This window comes from Pristiophorus japonicus, chromosome 16, assembly GCF_044704955.1.
Source record: "Pristiophorus japonicus isolate sPriJap1 chromosome 16, sPriJap1.hap1, whole genome shotgun sequence".
Classification (NCBI taxonomy): Eukaryota; Metazoa; Chordata; class Chondrichthyes; family Pristiophoridae; genus Pristiophorus; species Pristiophorus japonicus.
The window spans coordinates 994,419-1,014,601 of NC_091992.1; the positions used below are offsets into that span (position 1 = coordinate 994,419).

General features: G+C 45.9%; 1 protein-coding gene across 1 annotated transcript in view; it reads left to right on the forward strand.

Moving 5' to 3' along the window:
- The window catches only part of ncor1 (nuclear receptor corepressor 1), a 258,729-nt gene that overhangs the window by 139,783 nt on the left and 98,763 nt on the right, over positions 1-20,183 (forward strand). The window contains exons 20-24 of the mRNA XM_070857984.1: positions 909-1,104; positions 7,199-7,366; positions 10,147-10,322; positions 14,099-14,137; positions 15,344-15,464. Of these exons, the coding sequence (XP_070714085.1) occupies positions 909-1,104; positions 7,199-7,366; positions 10,147-10,322; positions 14,099-14,137; positions 15,344-15,464 (700 nt within the window). The remainder of the gene's footprint in view (positions 1-908; positions 1,105-7,198; positions 7,367-10,146; positions 10,323-14,098; positions 14,138-15,343; positions 15,465-20,183) is intronic.

Here is a 20,183-nt window from a genome sequence, read left to right on the forward strand (position 1 = left end):
TTGTAGAATTGAATTGAAGGTCGGAGAACCCGAGATTCTCGACACAGGGATCGCAAGATCCTTATTCAGGGCCAGCAGTGACCACCTTGACTTTGCTTCGCTGCTGACCACAAATTCCGGGCCATGAACACTTTTTTTAAATGATTAGTTTATTCCCACAAATCTGGCCTGAAGCTTCTTTTCCCGTACACACCAGAGCAGATTTCCTGGGATGGTTTGGATGTTGGTTATTGTTTGCTCTGGCATAACATGATCAAACTTTGTTACTTTTCCTGGTGTCCATTCCTTTTGATTGGGGTTCTGCTGCAATAGTATGTTCTCACTGATCTCTGATCTTCACTTTTAAACACGACTGGATGATAAAGTCCACCCTTCTGAAATACAAATATATTTTCCTTCAGATGACCGAACCAATGTTGATCAGCTTCCCATGAATCAGCCAACAGCCCCAAGATTTGGTTTGAGGTCCAAACAGTAGTAATGTTCCTGGTCGGCTCATTAGCTGAACTCGCACCATGCTGCCAATTGCAATCTGAAGCTAAACCTGCTGAATTCACCATAAACCAGGCAGGAGGATTGGTTTTACCGTCAATGTTTATCTGTGGCTAACAGTCAGCCTTGAGAAACCTGGGTTTGCAGCAAGTTTCTCACGTGGTTTAAAAGCAGAAATTGTTGTACACTGGATTACTGCCATATGGTATAAGTTTTCTAGTAGCTTCCAGTGATACATTACTCCCCAGGTTGTATCAACTACATTTAACTAGGCTTGTGTGCTTTCTCCAAGTGTAGTATGCTTTCAGAATTTCCTCCTGTTGTTCTTGAATGCAGTTGGAGGGATTGATGGATGAGTGTGTTTCTCAAAGCCTACCTCAAACGGCCATCTTTCAGCAGTGTTTTCTCGTCACTAGATGGCTGCTCCCTACGTGCCTGCCTGTGGTCCTGTCAGCGGCCTGGCCCTGTTCCAGCGGCACATCAAGGCCATGCACGACTCTGCACTGCAGGAGGAGCAGATGCGGCAGCGGCAAGAACATCTGGACGCTGAGCGCAGGAATTCTGCCAGCCCCAACATCAGCAACAAGAGCTGTCCGATCCTGGACAGAGAAGGTACGAGTGGTGTACTTAATGCAAACAAAAAGCACTGGTGTTCTTCTCGAAACTTCTCGATGTTTCAGCAACAGCTCAGTTGAGGCTGTCACAGTTGTTGGCAGGTTTGTTTTTGAGCAATGCCATGTTAACTCAATGCTCAAGTCATATCATCATTAAAAACCAAACCCTCAATTCATTATTCATTAGCCACAAATTAATTTGAGACTTTCTTCACCTCTGCATGATACCTCTCCTGTATTAGGAGCTGGAGCAGGTATTGTCACTGTACCCCTGCAGTACTTGGAGGAGAGGGGAAGTTATTGCCTTCATAGTCTTTCTCCACCCTCCCCCCCCAGGGTCTGTGTTACATCCATTCAAGGTTTTGCGCAAAACGTGTTTGGGCAGATGCAAGGATAGGGGACAAAGCTTCCTTACAGATCTGGTTTCTGCAGCTTAAGCCATGTCCAACCTCCTCATATGGATGAAGGGTTTTAACAGGCTGGTGCAGTCGGTGCTTCCATCTATGAACACTGACCACCCCCCCAAACAGCAGGTGGTCTCTTCCATCCAATTACATACGTTTGTACCAACCTCCACCTCTTCCTTATTAATGGAGCTGCAAGGATTGCGGATCTGAGGTATCGATGTTCAGTGAGCCACCTGAAATCACCAATTTCAACAGTGTTAGAAACGTTTTTTTATATATATATAATTTTTTAAATATATAAATCCAGAAAGTATTGTTCCATATTTGCTGATCTTGGTGTCAAACGGTTGGCTATTTTTAAGTTCCCCCATATGTGTATTGGAATATATGCAGTGTTCACTGGGCAGCCTTCCAACTGCATGCATTATGATACCCTGAGCTTGTTGACAGTCCACAAGCTGCTTACCCTTGACACGGATAAAGACCATGGGTTAGCATTGCGCCAGCCTTTCCTGGAAACCGAGTAACCAGAACCGCGCACTCTTTCTCCACCAATCCTTAAACCAGAAACTCTTGCTGCTCATTTGTCGTAACATTTCTCGAGAAATGTTTCCTAGAATCTCTCGAGCTACAACACAACCAAAAAATACAATCCAGATGGCACTCAGTGTTCCAGTTAATTCCATCTGCCTCTGGGGCATTCCTGCCTCACTGTCGACACTCTATCAGCCTGTCCGATACAGCGTCCTCTGCTGCGTGAAACTACACGGCCTCACTCACAAAATACTCATTCTTGATAAGCAGGCTTTCTTTGCACATAATCTACAGTTCTCTGCAGTGCATCATTATTGGAAATGCTTTCCTTCGGCACAGGCACGATGGGCCGAATGGCCTCCTTCTGTGTTGTATGATTCTGATTCAGATGTGATGGTCACGCCTGTCTGCCTCAGAACCCAGAGTACTATTCAGAGAAAGGTGAGGTCTGTTCTAATGTCCTGCTCAACAATCTCCTTCACACTGCACCAATAACAAATGATCTAGTTATTCATCTTGCTATTTGTGAGATCTTGCTGTGCTAGCTGCCCTTTTTGGCTACATAGCAACAGTCACTGCATTTCAAAAAATGTTAACCATGTCAGTGAAGCACTCTCACATGTTTGAAAGATATGGTGAAGCGCTTTAGAAATGTAAGTCTCCTGTCTACAATAGTGTAGACTGTTCTCTCTGATTGGTGTGGCGCATTAGCCATGGAGCCATTCTTAGTCTTGGCCTGGTCATGTAGGTAGCATCAAGGATGTTCAAGGTCTTTGCATGGCTAATATTGAAGGAGAGAATGGAGGTTTAGTCAGCCCAAGTCGCCTTTGTAGACCCTCAGCATGTGGGCAGGGCCCTGAGAATAAGGTAACTGCCCAACGCCCGCCACCCCAGATGCGTATGCCCGCCCCAATAGCCGCTCCGCCCGATGGCCAATGTCCACCCGGTGCCCAATGTATGCCCCGCCCGGTGCCCAATGTCCGCCCTGCCCGATGTCGAATGCCAGACGCCTGCCCGATGCCCGACGCTCGCCCAAAACTGTGTTGGGGAAATTGATGGGATTGAAGGCCGATAAATCCCCGGGGCCTGATAGTCTGCATCCCAGAGTACTTAAGGAAGTGGCCCTAGAAATAGTGGATGCATTGGTGATCATTTTCCAACAGTCTGTTGACTGGATCAGTTCCTATGGACTGGAGGGTAGCTAATGTAACACCACTTTTTAAAAAAGGAGGGAGAGAGAAAACAGGTAATTATAGATCGGTTAGCCTGACATCAGTAGTGGGGAAAATGTTGGAATTGATTATTACGGATGAAATAGCAGCACATTTGGAAAGCAGTGACAAGATCGGTCCAAGTCAGCATGGATTTATGAAAGGGAAATCATGCTTGACAAATCTTCTGGAATTGTTTGAGGATGTAACAAGGGAGAACCAGTGGATGTGGTGTATTTGGACTTTCAAAAGGCTTTTGACAAGGTCCCACACAAGAGATTGGTGTGCAAAATTAAAACGCATGGTATTGGGGGTAATGTATTGACATGGATAGAGAGCTGGTTGGCAGACAGGAAGCAGAGAGTCGGGATAAACTGGTCCTTTTCAGAATGGCAGGCAGTGACTAGTGGGGTGCCGCAGGGCTCAGTGCTGGGACCCCAGCTACTTATGACATACACTCAATTCCTTCATCTAAATCATTAATGTAATATCTCCAAGTTTGCAGATGACACTAAACTGGGTGGCAGTGTGAGCTGTGAGGAGGATGCTAAGAGGCAGGAGGGTGACTTGGACAGGTTAGGTGAGTGGGCAAATGCATGGCAGATGCAGTATAATGTGGATAAATGTGAGGTTATCCTGGAATATTGTGTTCAGTTTTGGTCTCCTAATCTGAGGAAGGATGTTATTGCTATTGAGGGAGTGCAGCGAAGGCCCACCAGACTGATTCCCGGGATGGCTGGACTGACATATGAGGAGAGACTGAATCAACTGGGCCTGTATTCACTGGAGTTTAGAAGAATGAGAGGGGATCTCATAGAAACACATAAAATTCTGACAGGATTGGACAGATTAGATGCAGGAAGAATGTTCCCGATGTTGGGGAAGTCCAGAACCAGGGGTCACAGTCTAAGGATAAGGGGTAAGCCATTTAGGATCGAGATGAGGAGAAACTTCTTCACTCAGAGAGTTGTTAACCTGTGGAATTTTCTTCCGCAGAGAGTTGTTGATGCCAGTTCGTTAGATATATTCAAGAGGGAGTTGGATATGGCCCTTATGGCTAAGGGGATCAAGGGCTATGGAGAGAAAGCAGGAAAGGGGTACTGAGGGAATGATCAGCCATGATCATATTGAATGGTGGTGCAGTCTCGAAGGGCCGAATGGCCTACTCCTGCACCTATTTTCTATGTTTCTATGATGCCTGCCCCACGCCCAGTGCCCGCCCCGCCCCAACACCCACCCAATGCCCGCCATGCCCAATGTCCGTCCCGTCTCTCTTCCTCTCCCCCCCCCCCCCCCGATGCCTAACACCTGCCCCGCCCACACCAACTATTAATTCTTCTGTCATCTAGCTTCCTCAGATTTTATTTTCACTCTTTGACCCTCTAGGTCGAGTTTCTCTCCTGTTCTAGCTAGCAGCAGCTGTGTTCGTATCGACTCATTTTTATTTTCTCATTTACAAAGACGATATTAAGTAGAATGTGATTGAATGGCAGAGTTGTATTTAAGCATGGTGATCATTAGCTGCAATGAATAGCACATGCACTGCTTGAAAATGTCAGAATATCTGTTCTGCTTTCTTGTGTTTAACATTGAGATAGTATCTGAAACTCCCTATAATCCATGATGCAGTATTTGGCAACTTACAAATATCGCTGGAATCGCTTCAGTCTGACAGGGTGGAGGTTGAGTTTGTACTAGGGCCATGTGTGGATTCTATTTGAGCTCACCTTTAGTTGTCAGCCATGGCTCAGTGGGTAACTCTCTCGCCTCAGAAGATCATAGGTTCAAGTTCCACTCCAGAGACTTGAGCACGTAATCCAGGCTGACACTCCAGTGTAGTGCTGAGGGAGTGCTGCACTGTCGGAGATACTGTCTATTGGATGAGACGTTAGATGCTTGCCAACAGTGTTCCAGGCTCCCTTTGCTCGAGTACCATTACTCCACTTTTGAAATCCGCCATTTTCACCTTCCTTGCCCCCCACCACCCTCCAAGCCCAGAATTGAACGATCTATACTCTCCAAATACGTTTCCATTGCTAAATTCCCATTGCCCTTTGAGGCTCTTAATCATGCTGTTTCCTAGCTTGATGCCCATACCTCCTGTTTGAATCTCTTCATACTGGCTTCACCTAGCTCACAGCACCAAAACTGCCGCAGCCAAAGTCACAAAGGACTACAGAGTTCTATTTTTCCTTGACTTCCCTAAAGCATTTTATACAGTCAACCTCTCCATTGTCTGCTCCATTATCCAGCTCTGTGTTACTGCCCACACACTGCTTCACACCTACCTGGCCAACACAGCCCGCACACAACCAGGACCAGAGTCCTCCAAGGGTCTATCCTTGGCCCCCTTCTCTTCAACTACATAGTGCCCTTCTGATATTATCCACAGGCATGGAGTCAGCTTCCAAACATTGAATACACCCAGCACTACCTGTCCAGTATTTCCATTGACTCCATGGCCACCTCTGTACTGACATCAAGTTATAGATAAATCAAAATCGCCTCCAACTGAACATCAGGATGACTGAAGCCATAGTTTTTAGCCGTTACTTAGAGTTCCTCTCTGAGACAGAAGCCATTCTGACTTGGGCACAGGGTGGAGAAATACTAACGCATTGCTTACTCAACAAATCTATTTGCTTTCAGTTTCAGTCCTCCGTAATTGTCGGTTAGCAGCATGTGTGTATTTCAGGTAATGCTCCCTGAATGTTGGTGAGTTCTGTGGCATGCTGGCAATCTGCAGCGGCTCCTCCACTCCGCCTGTCCCAGGCTGGATTAATGTGGGCATAGAAATGTTCTACTTTATTTAACAAACCCTAGCTGGATATGACAGAAATACATGGCAAGTCCATCAGCATCCAAAAGGCTACTGTCTCTGCCTGTGTGCTTCCAGTATTCTGTTCTGAATGGGCAAGGTGTTTACGTCACTGCAGCACTCAGTGAGCTTCTCAGAGAGTCACCAGAACATTGTAGGGTCTGGGATCAGCATCTGAGGTACATGTACATCAGTGAGTGAGGATTTTAGCATTCACTTCATTCAGTTGCAGCATTCAGGATGAGAGGGGAGATGAGGAAACATTACTTCACCCAGAGGGTGGTGGGGGTCTGGAACTCACTGCCTGAAAGGGTGGTAGAGGCAGAAACCCTCACCACATTTAAAAAATACTTGGATGTGCACTTAAAGAGCTGTAACCGACAGAGCTACGGGCCTAGTGCTGGAAGGTGGGATTAGGCTGGGTAGCTCTTTTCGCATGGACAAGATGGACTGAATGGTGGCCTCCTGTGTCGTAATTCTTGTATGATTCTATGGTGCAGTGTTAGAATGCTTAGCCCTGTGCAGTTCAGAGTGAAGAGATACCCGAATGGATGTGTAAATTGAGACAACAGCGTGCAATCCCATCATTACATTGCTTACATTTATGGTTGTGGAGCTGATGTAATAAAATGTTATAAATAGAGCTCACTCTCTCTCCGTGTATGGCAGTGGTTTATGTGTCGGAGTGTTTCTGCCTTTCATTGTAATGTAAAGTGATAAAAATCGAGGGTAATTGACATTTAAAGCAGAGGCCAAGTGATTGGCTCATTTTCAATTGAATGCCAGTTTAACTGGTGGATCGGAAGCTCCCATTCCACAGTCCTTGAACATCCTGGGAGCAGCTTTCTCATTCAATTTCTCTTTTCCCTTTTAAAAGGTGGTCAGGGCTGGAGAAGATTAGTGAGACTGCCCTGTGATTAAACAGCCGTATAGAACAAGATATTGTCCACACAGCCACATATCCCCAGTGAAAGACTTTCACTTTGCCATCTTCCTCTGCCCCCTTCGCACCTTTCCATGCTCCATACTAATAAAATGAAAGTCGAAGTTGTGTATCTGTGTGACTGGTGTTGATGCTGAGGGTTAATAATTGAGGAATATCTGTCATTCTGCCTCCTGCAGGTAAACCGTTTGCTTACATGCCATATCATGAGGCGCGCCGTGTGATGGAACAGGAATCACAGACAGTGGGAGCTAGATCGGCATCACCTTACAGGCTGTCCCCAAGGGAATCGTGTAAACTGTCTCCACAGCCAGAGATGAACACCTTGCGTTACAGTGTGCCACCAGGTAGTGAGCCCACAAATATCCAACCTCTGCCTCAGCCACACGCGGGTGAAATGAATACAACCATCAGACGTGGCAGGTCACGGATGTTAAATCCATGCAGCACACTGGGATTGCAGAATGGCAGTTTTCAATATATAGCATGCCCTTTAGCAATCGGACTATTTCATTCGCCTTCAGCAGGTCCTGTTAGTCAGCACAAAATATTCCAATTACACTGGAGAGAGTTGAGAAATAACAGTGTGCAGCTGTAGCAGCTCCTGTCCTGCGCACATACATGTGTGCACCACCTATACTCCACATGCACTTTGTGTATGCTTCACAAACACCTACACTTGCCCAGAAATACATCCCCACAGACACACAAATGCACCACCCAGTTATAAACCATACATTATATACAATTTCTGTATAACAGTGTGTGTGCTATATATGTGTGTGTGTTTATGAAAACACACAGGCACACACTCAGACACACACACACACACCCGAGTCTTTTTCTATCATATTGATTTTGTTCTTTGGGTGTGGAATATTTTAGTGTTAAATGGTGTTGATATATTGTAAATTTGAGCTGATTTCTCGATGTGAGTGAGCACCAAGTTGGTATTGGCGAATATCGGCGTTGACTCCATTGCATGATGCTTTCAATGACTTTGTGTGTGTGTTTGTTCAGCTCCTTCACGGGCCATCCATTGCATGAGCCCTGTGCCCTTTGAGGAATGGACTTGGATGGCGAGGTCTGGGAGAGGATGCAATGCAATTTCTCGGAGAGTTGGGGTGTCCGCCTTGCCGCTGATCTCTGGCTGAGAATCTCCTGGCCACCCTGTTGAATTAAGGATGAAATGTTTCCATTCAGAGGGAGAATTTCTTTAGTGGGCAGCCTGTCTAGGCGGTGAGATGTTAGGAACTGACAGTAGAAACACAAAACATCACAGTTAGTGGGGAGTAGTTTCCGCGATATGTTACCTTTGTGTATATATTAGCGAAATTCACTTCTGCTTCATGACTCGCCCCTTTAATATTCGAGGCTCTACAGTTGGTACTGGTGGTCTGTTAAATAATGTTACCAGCGTTCTCAACACATGCAGATGATCTCTATAATGTTAGCCGTGGCTCACTGGTCCCTTAGTCAGAGATCTTTGCTTCAAGTCCCACTCCAGAGACTTGAGCACGTAATCTAGGCTGACACTCCCAGTGCCGTACTGAGGGAGCGCTGCACTGTCGGAGATTTTTAATTCAAACATCCAGCATTTATTGTCTGTCCCTATTTGCCCTTGAGAAGGTGATGTTGAGCTGCCTCTTGATACCTGAATGACATGCTGGGCCATTTAAGAGTCAACCACATTTCTGTGGGTCCGGAGTCAGATATAGGCCAGGCCGTGTAAGGACACCAGGTTTCCTTCCCTAAAGGACATTAGTGAACCAGATGGGGTTTTTACGACAATCTAGTAGTTTCATACTAGCTTTTTATTCCATATTTATTTAATTGAATTTAAATTCCCCAGCTGCCATGGTGGGATTTGAACTCATGTCCCCGGATCATTAGTCCAGGCCTCAGGATTATTGGTCCTGTAACATAGGCCCCAAGTTTCCACACGCTACAAAACGGGCGCCCCTCCGAGCTGGCTGCCCGTTTTTCGCGCCGAAAACGGCGCCGGAAAAAAAACTCGCAATTCTGGAGCGCCCTGCAGCTCCATGTCTGCCTGGCGCGGCGCCCAGGGGGGCGGAGCCTACACTCGCACTGATTTTGTAAGTGGGAGGAGGCGGGTACCATTTAAATTAGTTTTTTTCCTGCCGGCAACCCTGCGCGTGCGCGTTGGAGCGTTCGCACATGCTCAGTGTGAAGGAAACATTGGCACTCGGCCATTTTTGTAGTTCTTTGTAGCTGTTTAATTTTTGAACATTTTTTAATAAAAGCACATTGCCATCAGCACATCAGCACTGAGGCTTCCTGCAGCAGTGAGAAGGTGCAGGAAGCCTCAAAGTTGAGGCAGTCGTTTCCTGACGGGCTCCCCCCCCTGCCGTCGGGAATGGCTGCTCAACTTGTGAGGCTTCTGCAGCCTTCTCACTGTCTCCTTCCCCCCGCCCCCCCGCTGTGGTCGGTCGGTCGGTCGGGCCCGCACTCCCTCCCTCCCTCCCCCCCCCCCTCCCCGCCCGCCGTCGGGAACGGCTGCCTCCTCTCCCCCCCCCCTCCCCTCCCCCCGCCGGAACGAACGGCTTCCTCAACTTGAGGCCTCCTGCAGCATTCTCCCTGGCTGAAGCACTTTCACACAGGTAGGAAGATGGTTTATTTAATCTTTTCTTTGCTTATAAATTTTTATTCAGGTTGGATTTATTTGTATAATATTTGTAGAAGTATAAATAAGGATTTATTATAGAATTTAATGACTTCCCCCCCCCCCCCCCCTCGTTCTGGACGCCTAATTTGTAACCTGCGCCTGATTTTTTAATGTGTAGACAAGGCTTTTTCAGTTCTACAAAAATCTTCACTTGCTCCATTCTAAGTTAGTTTGGAGTACGTTTTCACTGTGGAAACTTTGAAATCAGGCGTCAGTGGCCGGACACGCCCCCTTTTGAAGAAAAAATTCTGTTCCAAAGTGGAACTGTTCTACCTGACTAGAACTGCAGAAAAAAAAATGTGGAGAATTGCGATTTCTAAGATAGTCCGTTCTCCACCAGTTGCTCCTAAAAAATCAGGTGCAAATCATGTGGAAACTTGGGGCCACAGCCACTATGCTATTGTTCCTGTGATTGACTGTCTTTGTTGCCTTGCCTTGCAGTTCTTCAGCCTGCTCCGCACCAAGTGATGCAAGCCGCAGCTGAGGCAGGAAAGTTGGTGATTACCAGACCAACGAGACCGTCCAACATTCCCTCCCCTCCACCTCTCATCCCATCAACAAAACCATCACTTCCCCCTGAGAAGCCATCATTCATCATGGGAGGCTCCATCTCGCAGGTAAGGAGGAATCCCATGCAACACAGCTTCACTTCTGAATAGAGCCAGCTCGGACACCCTCACTAGGGTATATATGTAGAATAATCAAGGCAGTAATTTCCATCGTGTGTCCCAGCAGGTTATAGCAGCCAGCTGCATTCTGTGGGCTGGCCATTGCTCAACAGTTGGTCTGGATTGTGTGGGGCAAACGTGATCACTGTAAATTCTGGGAACTGTGGCATCCGCACTCTGGTATGGTCTGATCATTCCACTGAATGGTAGATTACAACCAATGCATCCACTATCTCTGCAGCCACTTCTCTTAAGACCCTAGGATGTAAAGCATTGTCTCAGCCTCTGGACAATGTTGGAGATCGCCTAATCCCATAGAACCTGAGAACATAACAAAATAATAGAGAGAGAAGATGGATTATGAGAGTAAACTAGCAAGAAATATAAAAACAGACAGTCAGAGTTTCTACAGGTATATAAAAAGGAAGAGGGTAGCTAAAATAAACATTGGTCCCTTAGAGGATGAGACTGGGGAATTAATAATGGGAAACAGAAATGGCAGAGACTTTGAACAAATATTTTGTATCGGTCTTCACGGTAGAAGACACTAAAAGCATCCCAATAATAACAGATAATCAAGGGGTTATAGGGAGAGGGGAACTTAAAACAATCACTGTCATTAGAGAAAAAGTACTGGGCAAACTAATGGGACTAAAGGTGGACAAGTCCCCTGGACCCGATGGCCTGCATCCTAGGGTCTTAAAAGAAGTGGCTGCAGAGATAGTGGATGCATTGGGTGTAATCTACCAAAATTCCCTGGATTCTGGAAAGGACCCAGCGGATTGGAAAACTGCAAATGTAACGCCCCTATTTAAGAAAGAAGGGAGACAGCAGGAAACTATAGACCTGTTGGCCTTAACAACTGGCGTTGGGAAAATGCTGGAGCCCATTATTAAGGAAGTCGTAGCAGGACATTTAGAAAATCATAATACAGTCAAGCAGTCAGCTGGTTTTATGAAAGGGAAATCATGTTTGACAAATTTGCTGGAGTTCTTTGAGGATGTAACGAGCAGGGTGGATAAGGGGGAACCAGTGGATGTGGTGTATTTGGATTTCCAGAAGGCATTCGATAAGGTGCCACATAAAAGGTGACTGCACAAGATAAGTGCTCACGGGGTTGGGGGTGTAATATATTAGCATGGATAGGGGATTGGCTGGTTAACAGGAAACAGAGTCGGGATAAATGGGTCATTTTCCGGTTGGCAAACAGTAGTTAGTGGGGTGCCGCAGGGATCGGTGCTGGGTCCTCAACTATTTACAATCTATATTAATGACTTGGATGAAGGGACCGAGTGTAATGTAACCAAATTTATGGATGATACAACGATAGATGGAAAAGCAAGTTGTGAAGAGGACGCAAAGAATCTGTAAAGGGATATAGATAGGTTAAGGGAATGGGCAAAAATTGGCAGATGTGGGAAAATGTGAGACTATTCACTTCGGTAGGAAGAATAAAAAAGCAAATTATAATTTAAATGGGGAGAGATTACAAAGTGCTGCAGTACAAAGGGACCTGGGGGCCCTTGTGCATGAAACACAAAAAGTTAGTATGCAGGTACAGCAAGTAATCAGGAAGGCAAATGGAATGTTGGTCTTTACTGCAAGGGGATAGAGTATAAAAGCAGAGAAGTCCTGCTACAACTGTACAGGGTATTGGTGACACCACACCTGGAGTACTGCGTGCAGTTTTGGTCTCCGTATTTAAGGAAGGATATACTTGCATTGGAGGCTGTTCAGAGAAGGTTCACTCGGTTGATTCCTGAGATGACGGGGTTAACTTATGAAGAAAGGTTGAGCAGGTTGGGCCTATACTCAGTTGACGTTTAGAAGAATGAGAGGTAATCTTATTGAAACATAAGATTCTTAGGGGGCTTAGGGTAGATGCAGAGAGGATGTTTTCCATCACGGGGGAATTTAGAACTATGGGGCATAATTTCAGAATAAGGGGTTGCCCATTTAAAATGGAGATGAGGAGGAATTTCTTCTCTCAGAGGGTCGTGAATCTTTAGCTGTGGAGGCTGGGTCATTGAATATATTTGAAGGTGGGGATAGGCAGATTTTTGAACGATAAGGAAGTCCAGGATTATGGGGAGCGGGCAGGGAAGTGGAGTTAAGGCCAAGATCAGATCAGCCATGACCTTATTGAATGACGGAGCAGGTTCGAAGGGCCAAATGGCCGACTCCTGCTCCTATTTCTTATGTTATCATTCCACCCAAAGTGACAATACTGAGTGACTTCCGATTCCCAGAGTGCTCTGTGCGGTTAGATCCTAATCCCAGTTGACACTTCTCTGCATACAAGCCGTTTTCTTGCCAGACTCCAGGACTCTGTCTGTGGCCATCCTTGGTGTTTGGAGGTGTGTGTGTGTGTGTCCTGAGTTTATCTAGTCGGCACATACCCCCAACGGTCCTTACTGGGGAAATCACCATGGCTACACATCCTCCTGCGGGAGGGAAACCCTTCCCTGCTTACTAGTTTTTGAAATATTATTCATCTTTAATAAATATGTTACATGTTTAGAAGTGTAGTTATTTGTTTGTCTAATCACTTCTGTAATATAATCAGTTGTGTTCATCTTTAGCTAAAAACTGTCTGTGCACTGCCCCATGGGATCACAAGTGGCTGTGTATTTCATTAAGGGCGTGTGGGTTCCCCTGTATTTCCTGAAAGCCTTTGTCCTCCTGCAGCTTGAGCCTCCTACGGGTGTGAGCTAGACTCAGACGTCTGCACGACTTTGACTTTCTGCCTTGCACGTTTGACTGGCTGAATCGTGAGATAAATTTCCCTTTCTCTCCGTGCTTTTGTGAAGCCGCCAGAAACTGATGACTCATTATAATTGTGGCTGGCAGGTTAGAGCATCGAGCTGCTCCAGGAGTCTTGAGTCACCACAGGGTTTCTGAACCGAGCGTCTGGACTGCGAAGCTGGCAGGGTAAAGTTGGAGTGGATTGTGTTTGTTTCCAACATAGATTGTAAGAGGGTGGAGCAGGAGAAAGCTGCTCCTTATGAGGCAGTGCCGAGTGAGCACACTGCACTCTAACCGCAGTTGTGATGAATATGCTGTCAGGCATTTTGGGCCATTCAGCCACTTCATGACTGGAGTTTTAGTTTCAGTAAGTGCCACCTTATTCTATCAGCACAAGATTCATTGCAGTGCCATCATTTTCACAAAAAGAATTGTTGGATGTTCGAGCAGGATCAAGCTGATGGTTTGAGGCTGAGTTTAGCTGTCTGTCATTCTGCAGGTTAGCACAGTAATGAGACTTTGGGCCAGTCTTCTGATGTGGGAGGGATTATGCAAAGGTCAATGCCATCCACTTGTACCTGAAAGCGTCCATGGGTTATAGCGCTGCACATGTGGGCCACTTAGAACGCCTGCTCAAGATCTGGAGTACTGGCTGCACCCAAGTACAATCTTGTGGCTCGTGTGCTTTGAGTTGCAGCATCTGAAAAGGTTAAATGTTGCTATTATCTCTGGAACTGAATGCACAAATCAGCTTCCTAATGTCGCTGAGAGACTGCCGTGAGATGCTGGGAGGATGCATGCCCTGAGCTTGTCGAATTACGGTGTATCGTGGTAACTTTCTAGTAACTCAACTGTTAATATATTTAGCTGCTGCCGATTTACTGTTTTAAAGAGAAAAAAAAGTAATGAAAATGCAACAATAAATGGGTTAATGAGTGGCAGTCTGCAGCCGCATGTGAATGTCTTTACATTGGTTACAGCAGTACATGGGAGCAGCACTCTGCCAGAGTCGCTTACAGGTAGGGATCTTCCACTTACTTCCTTTGATTTCTGTAAATGTGTTTGTGTTCTGGTTTGTGTTTTGTGTATCACAATGAGGCAGCTGAGTACTGGCAAGCCACCCTCTAAAGAAGCTCCAACTATGGATTGTCATGAGGTCACCATGTGGTGAGCTTTGAAGGGTAAATGATATTTCCATAGGAAGACTCGTCAAAGCCAGTGTGGTGCTACTTGTTGAAGGTGATTCATTCAGTACTTAACCTGTGCCAGTGTAGGCTGTGTACCAGCTCAACTCTGGTCACGAAGTGCTCTTTACCAAGGATGAAACCAAGCCCAAAGTCATTAATTTGTGGTGTGTAGAGGTGAGCAGCAAGGGGTGAGCACATGGATGACACTGTCACATGTCACCCTTTTGCAATGCTGTACTGGCAGCTCGGTCAGCACAGGAACAATAGACCCAGCACTGGATCAGTGCATTAAACTTTGCCATCTGTCACAAACCTGAGATGTCCCTCCACTAAATGCATTGTTTGAAACCCTGATCAACACCAGCACTGGTACAATGCACAATGTTCAGACTCTGAAATCTACACAAATGATGCTGCCTTTCCTCCTCTTCTATGCCCTTTTACTGAACACTGTCTGACATTGAGTGAAGAATATAACAATAAACTTGTGTCATCGCTGGAACAGTTCATTAAAGTTGGACGGGCAAATTAAGTTTGACAATAAAATTGAACGCTTAATGTAATTAAGTTTACTCCAAAGAATAAAGTAACAGTTGCAGCACAGATCTGAGCGATGTGGCAAATATGCATGTTTGAACAGAATCATTTTCCCTGAGTGTCAGCCGTGGCTCAGTGGGTAGCACAAACGCCTCTGAGTCAGAAGGTTGAGCGTTCAAGTCCCACTCCAGGGAGAGGCCCCATCAGCGCGCTCAACTGGGCGTAAGAGATCCCGTGGCCCTATTTCGAAGAAGAGCAAGGGAGTTATTCCCGGTGTCCTGGCCAATATTTATCCCTCAATCAACATAACAAAAAAACAGATTATCTGATCATTATCACATTGCTGTTTGTGGGAGCTTGCTGTGCGCAAATTGGCTGCTGCATTTCCCACATTACAATAGTGACTACACTCCAAAAGTACTTCATTGGCTGTAAAGCGCTTTGAGACATCCAGAGGTCATGAAGGCGCTATATAAATGCAAGTCTTTCTTTCTCTTTCAGGTGGCTCCTAGCACGTACCTACCCACTCACAGCCAAGTAGCTTACAGCCAAGAAGCTGTGAAAAACACAGTGGGTTCCATCTCCCTCGGGCTCCCACGGCAACAGGAACCTGGGAAACCTGGTGAGCTCTTTGCCCGTTTATCTCAGGCCATGTTACTGGCAGCATCCCAAAGATCGGAGGTGTCTAGTTATCAATGTCCAGGATGCATCGATTGACTCTCACTGATGCAAGCTGCTTCCGTGTCAGATATTAACCCTTTCAGAACTCTAGTTATTGACTTACTTATACTCAGCCATGATCATATTGAATGGTAGTGCAGGCTCGAAGGGCCGAATGGCCTACTCCTGCACCTATTTTCTATCTTTCTTTGAATCTTCTTTGCCCAGAGAGTAGTTAGAATGTGGAACTTGCTGCCACAGGGAGTGCTCAAGGTGAATAGCATCAATACATTTAAGGGGAAACTAGATAAACACATGAGGGGGAAAGGAATCGAAGCAGATGTTGATAGGGTGGGATGCAGTATAGTGGGAGGAGGCTCGCATGACCTGGCACTGTGTGTAAATTCTATGCAATGTCATTCCATAATTTGTTTCAACTAGCTTATTCCAACCCAATCCCCCGTCACTGCACTGGTTATCAGTCTATGCCAACCCAGTCTCCATTCACTGAGCTAGGGGGACTGGTGCTGTGCGTGTTCACTCGCTGTGCTGGGGGACCTATACAAACCCAGTCTCATTACACTGGTGTCTGTTCTAACTAATCTGTACTCACTGCACTGGGTGTCGGTCTGTTCTAACTAACCTGTACTCGCTGCACTGGGTGTCGGTCTGTTCTAACTAACCTGTACTCACTGCACTGGGTGTCGGTCTGTTCTAACTAACCTGTACTCACTGCACTGGGTGTCGGTCTGTTCTAACTAACCTGTACTCACTGCACTGGGTGTCGGTCTGTTCTAACTAACCTGTACTCACTGCACTGGGTGTCGGTCTGTTCTAACTAACCTGTACTCACTGCACTGGGTGTCGGTCTGTTCTAACTAACCTGTACTCACTGCACTGGGTGTCGGTCTGTTCTAACTAACCTGTACTCACTGCACTGGGTGTCGGTCTGTTCTAACTAACCTGTACTCACTGCACTGGGTGTCGGTCTGTTCTAACTAAACTGTACTCACTGCACTGGGTGTCGGTCTGTTCTAACTAGCCTGTACTCACTGCACTGGGTGTCGGTCTGTTCTAACTAACCTTTACTCACTGCACTGGGTGTCGGTCTGTTCTAACTAACCTGTACTCACTGCACTGGGTGTCGGTCTGTTCTAACTAACCTGTACTCACTGCACTGGGTGTCTGTCTGTTCTAACTAACCTGTACTCACTACACTGGTTGTCAGTCTGTTCTAACTAACCTGTACTCACTGCACTGGGTGTCGGTCTGTTCTAACTAACCTGTACTCGCTGCACTGGGTGTCGGTCTGTTCTAACTAGCCTGTACTCACTGCACTGGGTGTCGGTCTGTTCTAACTAACCTGTACTCACTGCACTGGGTGTCTGTCTGTTCTAACTAACCTGTACTCACCACTGGTTGTCAGTCTGTTCTAACTAACCTGTACTCACTGCACTGGGTGTCTGTCTATTCTAACAAACAAAAAAGGCCACACTACATCATAATTCTAAAAGGACAAAGGGTGTTTAAAAAAAACAAGCCTGAAGGCTTTGTGTCTTAATGCAAGGAGTATCCGTAATAAGATGGATGAATTAACTGTGCAAATAGATGTTAACAGATATGATGTGATTGGGATTACAGAGACATGGCTCCAGGATGATCAGGGCTGGGAACTCAACATCCAAGGATATTCAACATTCAGGAAGGATAGAATAAAAGGAAAAGGAGGTGGGGTAGCATTGCTGGTTAAAGAGGAGATTAATGCAATAGTTAGGAAGGACATTAGCTTGGATGATGTGGAATCTATATGGGTAGAGCTGCAGAACACCAAAGGGCAAAAAGCGTTAGTGGGAGTTGTGTACAGATCTCCAAACAGTAGTAGTGATGTTGGGGAGGGCATCAAACAGGAAATTAGGGGTGCATGCAATAAGGGTGCAGCAGTTATCATGGGTGACTTTAATATGCACATAGATTGGGCTAACCAAACTGGAAGCAATACAGTGGAGGAGGATTTCCTGGAGTGCATAAGGGATGGTTTTCTAGACCAATATGTCGAGGAACCAACTAGGGGGGAGGCCATCTTAGACTGGGTGTTGTGTAATGAGAGAGGATTAATTAGCAATCTCGTTGTGCAAGGCCCCTTGGGGAAGAGTGACCATAATATGATGGAATTCTACATTAGGATGGGGAATTAAACAGTTAATTCAGAGACCATGGTCCAGAACTTAAAGAAGGGTAACTTTGAAGGTATGAAGCGTGAATTGGCTAGGATAGATTGGCGAATGATACTTGAGGGGTTGACAGTGGATGGGCAATGGCAGACATTTAGAGACCACATGGATGAACTACAACAATTGTACATCCCTGTCAGGCGTAAAAATAAAAAAGGGAAGGTGGCTCAACCGTGGCTATCAAGGGAAATCAGGGATAGTATTAAAGCCAAGGAAATGGCATACAAATTGGCCAGAAATAGCAGCGAACCCAGGGACTGGGAGAAATTTAGAACTCAGCAGAGGAGGACAAAGGGTTTGATTAGGGCAGGGAAAATAGAGTACGAGAGGAAGCTTGCAGGGAACATTAAGACGGACTGCAAAAGCTTCTATAGATATGCAAAGAGAAAAAGTTTAGTAAAGACAAACGTTGGTCCCCTGCAGTCAGAATCAGGGGAAGTCATAACGGGGAACAAAGAAATGGCAGACCAATTGAACAAGTACTTTGGTTCGGTATTCACTAAGGAGGACACAAACAACCTTCCGGATATAAAAGGGGTCAGAGGGTCTTGTAAGAAGGAGGAACTGAGGGAAATCCTTATTAGTCAGGAAATTGTGTTGGGGAAATTGATGGGATTGAAGGCCGATAAATCCCCAGGGCCTGATGGACTGCATCCCAGAGTACTTAAGGAGGTGGCCTTGGAAATAGCGGATGCAATGACAGTCATTTTCCAACATTCCATAGACTCTGGATCAGTTCCTATGGAATAGATGGTAGCCAATGTAACCCCACTTTTTAAAAAAAGGAGGGAGAGAGAAAACAGGGAATTATAGACCGGCCAGCCTGACATCGGTATTGGATAAAATGATGGAATCAATTATTAAGGATGTCATAGCAGTACATTTGGAAAGAGGTGACATGATAGGTCCAAGTCAGCATGGATTTGTGAAAGGGAAATCATGCTTGACAAATCTTCTGGAATTTTTTGAGGATGTTTCCAGTAGAGTGGACAAGGGAGAACCAGTTGATGTGGTATATTTGGACTTTCAAAAGGCCTTCGACAAGAGATTAATGTGCAGTGTTAAAGCACATGGGATTGGGGGTAGTGTGCTGACGTGGATTGAGAACTGGTTGGCAGACAGGAAGCAAAGAGTAGGAGTAAATTGGTACTTTTCAGAATGGCAGGCAGTGACTAGTGGGGTACCACAAGGTTCTGTGCTGGGGCCCCAGCTGTTTACATTGTACATTAATGATTTAGACGAGGGGATTAAATGTAGTATCTCCAAATTTGCGGATGACACTAAGTTGGGTGGCAGTGTGAGCTGCGAGGAGGATGCTATGAGGCTGCAGAGCGACTTGGATAAGTTAGGTGAGCGGGCAAATGCATGGCAGATGAAGTATAATGTGGATAAATGTGAGGTTATTCACTTTGGTGGTAAAAACAGAGAGACAGACTATTATCTGAATGGTGACAGATTAGGAAAAGGGGAGGTGCAACGAGACCTGGGTGTCATGGTACATCAGTCATTGAAGGTTGGCATGCAGGTACAGCAGGCGGTTAAGAAAGCAAATGGCATGTTGGCCTTCATAGCGAGGGGATTTGAGTACAGGAGCAGGGAGGTGTTACTACAGTTGTACAGGGCCTTGGTGAGGCCACACCTGGAGTATTGTGTACAGTTTTGGTCTCCTAACTTGAGGAAGGACATTCTTGCTATTGAGGGAGTGCAACCAGACTGATTCCCGGGATGGCGGGACTGACATATCAAGAAAGATTGGATCAACTGGGCTTGTATTCACTGGAGTTCAGAAGAATGAAAGGGGATCTCATAGAAACGTTTAAAATTCTGACGGGTTTGGACAGGTTAGATGCAGGAAGAATGTTCCCAATGTTGGGGAAGTCCAGAACCAGGGGTCACAGTCTAAGGATAGCCTAAGGTAAGCCATTTAGGACCGAGATGAGGAGAAACTTCTTCACCCAGAGAGTGGTGAACCTGTGGAATTCTCTACCACAGGAAGTTGTTGAGGCCAATTCACTAAATATATTCAAAAAGGAGTTAGATGAAGTCCTTACTACTAGGGGGATCAAGGGGTATGGCGAGAAAGCAGGAATGGGGTACTGAAGTTGCATGTTAACCCATGATCTCATTGAATGGCAGTGCAGGCTCGAAGGGCCAAATGGCCTACTCCTGCACCTATTTTCTATGTTTTTAACTAACCTGTACTCACTACGCTGGGTGTCGGTCTATTCTAACTAACCTGTAGTCACTGCACTGTGTGTCGGTCTGTTCTAACTAACCTGTACTCACTGCACTGTGTGTCGGTCGGTCTGTTCTAACTAACCTGTACTCACTACACTGTGTGCCGGCCTGTTCTAACTAACCTGTACTCACTGCACTGGGTGTCGGTCTGTTCTAACTAACCTGTACTCATGACACTGGGTGTCGGTCTGTTCTAACTAACCTGTACTCAC